The 3,554-nt window shown below is 55.6% G+C and overlaps 1 protein-coding gene across 1 annotated transcript; it reads left to right on the top strand.

Annotated features, from left to right (window-relative positions):
* Positions 1-397: 397 nt before the first annotated feature.
* Positions 398-2,269, top strand: AMER2 (APC membrane recruitment protein 2; the record flags this gene model as incomplete). Its single annotated transcript, XM_084269166.1, has 2 exons — positions 398-1,220; positions 1,395-2,269. 2 exons carry the CDS (start codon positions 398-400, stop codon positions 2,267-2,269), a joined length of 1,698 nt encoding a protein of 565 aa, XP_084125292.1.
* Positions 2,270-3,554: the final 1,285 nt, after the last annotated feature.

Raw genomic sequence — 3,554 nt, 5'->3', positions numbered from 1 at the left:
GGCGCGGCCCTCGCCCCCACGCGGGGCGCCTCCCCCGGCGGGCGGCAGCGCGCTCCGACGCGGCCCTGCCCACGCGTGGGGCGCGGGGGAGCGGCCGCCGGAGGAGAGGGGTTAAGTTATATAAGGCCCCTTTGGGGAGGGGTGGAGGCAGGGGCGCTGCCGGCGGAGCTGCGGCGGCTCAGGTTGGTTCGGAGTGGGCGACGGCGGCCTGGCGCAGGCCCGCGGCGGAGGAAAAGCGGCTTATCCCCCTCCGGGTTGCCATGGAGACGGGCGGGCGGCGGCGGCGGCGGCGGGGCTGTCAGTGAGGGATCGCACCGGGCACCGGGGCGGCGGCGGCGGCGGCGGAGGGGAGGCCGCGGCGGCGGCGGCAGCGGCAGCGGCAGCGGCGGCGGCAGACATGGACTCGCACTGCGACTGTGCCGAGCCTCCGGCCGCCGAGCAGCCGTCGGGGAAGATTAACAAAACCGCCTTCAAACTGTTCAAGAGGAGGAAGTCCGGGGGCACCATGCCGAGCATCTTCGGGGTGAGGAGCAAAGGCGGGGAGGGGAAGGGCGCCAGCAAAGCGGGGATGGTGCGGAGCCGAACGCACGACGGCTTGGCCGACGCCGTGCTGGAGAGCAGCAAGAAGGAGGAACCGGGCGGCGGCGGCGGCGACCCGCAGAGCAAGGAGGCGCAGGGCCGGCCGGCCGGCAGCCTCGGCGTCTCCGCCGGCGGCTCGGTGGCCAAGTCTCACAGCTTCTTCTCCCTGCTGCGGAAGAACGGCAGGCCGGAGAACGGCAAGGCGGAGAGCGCGGATCAGCGGGCCGGCGGCAGACAAAAGAAGGGGCTGAAGGGGATCTTCAGCAGCATGCGGTGGCACAGAAAGGAGAAAAACGGCAAGGAGGAGCGGGGGGAGACCTCGGACATCCAGTCCGGGCTCATCATGCCGGGGTCTTTGACTGCCAGCCTGGAGTGCATCAAAGAGGAGACGCCGAAACCTTTGTCTGAAACTCCGAACGGCGCCGGAGACACCGGGCTGGAATCGCCGCGGGAGAAGCGCAGCGGCGAGGCGCACGGCTCGGCCCCGGAGCCCGAGGCGGGAGGTGGGGAGCCGCGGGACAGCAGCCCCCCGCCCCGGGAGGACCACGCCGCGGCGGGGGGGCGACCCGAGGAGCTCAGCCGCGAGCGACCGGAGCCGGGTGCCGGAGAGGTTGGGACTGCGAAGGATGCGGCCATAACAGGTGACATTCCAATAACGACTATCCCCCCTGTTGAACCTCACTGTGATAGCGGTCAAGAGACGGCAGCCGCCCCTGACCCTTCCTCTGTTGATCCACCCTCAGAGCAATCGATTGATCGTATTTGTTTGATGTTTGCTGACGTGACTTCACTGAAAAGCTTTGACTCTCTTACAGGCTGCGGAGATATTATTGCCGACCATGAGGAGGATGTGGGCAGCGGGAGTGGCGGCTGTGAGAAGAGCACCCCCGGGGCCAGCAAGCTGGGTGCCTCCAAGAAGCACCCCACCATGGTGGCCTACCAAGGAGGAGGGGAGGAGATGGCCAGCCCAGACCAGGTGGATGACACCTATCTGCAGGAGTTCTGGGACATGCTGTCGCAGACGGAGGAGACCCAGACAGAAGGAGGAGGAGGAGGCACAAAGAAGCCCGAGGGGTTGAAGGAGAACCGAGGTACTGAGGGGGCCCAGAACAGGGTTGTTGTGAAACGTGGTGGCCTCCACCAGATCCCCATTCACCTCAACCACAAAGAAGAGCAGAAGGGCAGGGAGAAGGAGCAGCACGAAGGAGTCCCAAATAGCGATGAGGGCTACTGGGATTCCACCACCCCTGGTCCTGAGGAAGACGGTTCCACGAGCATCCAGAAGGAGACCATTCCCAGGGACAGCTACAGTGGGGATGCTCTCTATGACCTCTATGCCGAGCCGGATGAGAACCCAGCAGCAGGGCCTGTGGAGGGAGAGGTCACCTGCATGCCACGCTCCAAGCCCGTGTCTCCAGTAACGACCACATGCTCACTGAAAACACCCTCAAGCACAATGAAGGACTCCAAGATACCCATCAGCATTAAACACCTTTCTTCGTCGCATCCTGCCAGCCACAGTGCAGACACCAGTAACAGCCATCACGTTGCACACCATCACCTGGCCAAAAGTGAGATGCACAGAACAAAAATCCCCGTCTCTAAAGTGCTGGTACGCCGTGTCAGCAACAGGGGCTTAGCAGGGACAACAGTGAAAGCTGCTGCCTACCAGGACAGTGCCAAAAAGTAGTTGAGTGAGAGGTGGAGACAAAGACCAACGGCAAGGTCAGTATGTGAAAGTCTGCGTAGGGGAATGCAGATGATGAATTAGTCTTGCATCACCTGAAGAAAGGCACCCAAAAGTCTTGCTTCACTGTACTCTGTGGGCCTGCACTTCCGAATCCCTTCTTACTAGACTTGTATGGTGAATATAAAAAGTCGACTTCTTTTTGAGCACTTTTTTTTACATTTGTATCTTTTTTCTGCAGCACTAAACACTGGGGAGGTTCATTTTTACATGCCTTTTTGGAAGCAGGACTTGGATTATGAACCTAAACGAGCATCCTTCCTCATGCAAAGCAGTGCCATGAGTCCTTCAAGGGAACAGAGTTGCAAAAGGAGCGACGCACGAGGTTCTCCAATACACTTTTAACCATTTCTGGGGGAGGAGTGGAAGGTGGGCACCTGGCTCTGTAAATGGTGTTTGCTCTACAAGATGTTGGAAAAATTGCCAAGCAAAAAAAACCCCACCAACCTAACAGGTATTTAGCTGCTGGAGGGACCAGAGCACTGCTCGGCAGCAGACTTGATTGACTTGTGTGCAGTAGCTAACTAAGGAGTTAGGTGGACTTGTCTAACAGGAAAATGTATTTTTATTTGTCTGCCTGTCTGGCTTTGATCCGGTCTGATGTAAATGGGTAACGGAGACACCTGACGTAGGTTCAGGTGTTGGCATCAATACTTCTCCGATAATGCATACAATCAGGTTCAGGGAAACATTTTACTAAATGCCAATATATACACACAGAGTTCACATTTATACAATAACTTGCTCGCCATGTGTAAATATATACAGATTTTAGCAGATTTACTCAATGAAACAGATTTTTTATAAAAAAAAAAAAAGAAAAAAATCACAGGTCTGTATTATCTAGAGTTTAAGCAAGAGTTAGTTTTTATAGGTAGATAATTTTAGAGTTCTAAAATGATAGAATTTTGTGTAAGTATCTTAAAATTAGAGCAGAACTCTGTTTTGTATGAGCTCATGCATCCCCAGATAAGTAAGTCTGATTTTACTCCAGTGGCACATTCTGCGTGTCAGAGCTGAGGTTCTGACAGCACTGCCGCCGCAGACCTCTATTTTCAGGGGTTTAGACAAAGTTGCTCTGGGCTTAAACCTTACAGAGAAGGAACCCAGGAAAGAAACACATTTTTTAATTATTATTTTTAAAAATATATAAAATTAGTTTTTGACTATTTAAAGAAAGCTTGGGTTCTTGTTGCTTTTTATTTTCATTCTTAATAATGTCAGAATA

The sequence above is a fragment of the Gallinula chloropus genome (assembly GCF_964237585.1).
Source record: "Gallinula chloropus genome assembly, chromosome: 1".
Taxonomy (NCBI): domain Eukaryota; kingdom Metazoa; phylum Chordata; class Aves; order Gruiformes; family Rallidae; genus Gallinula; species Gallinula chloropus.
This window is presented reverse-complemented; position numbering and strand designations above follow the sequence as displayed.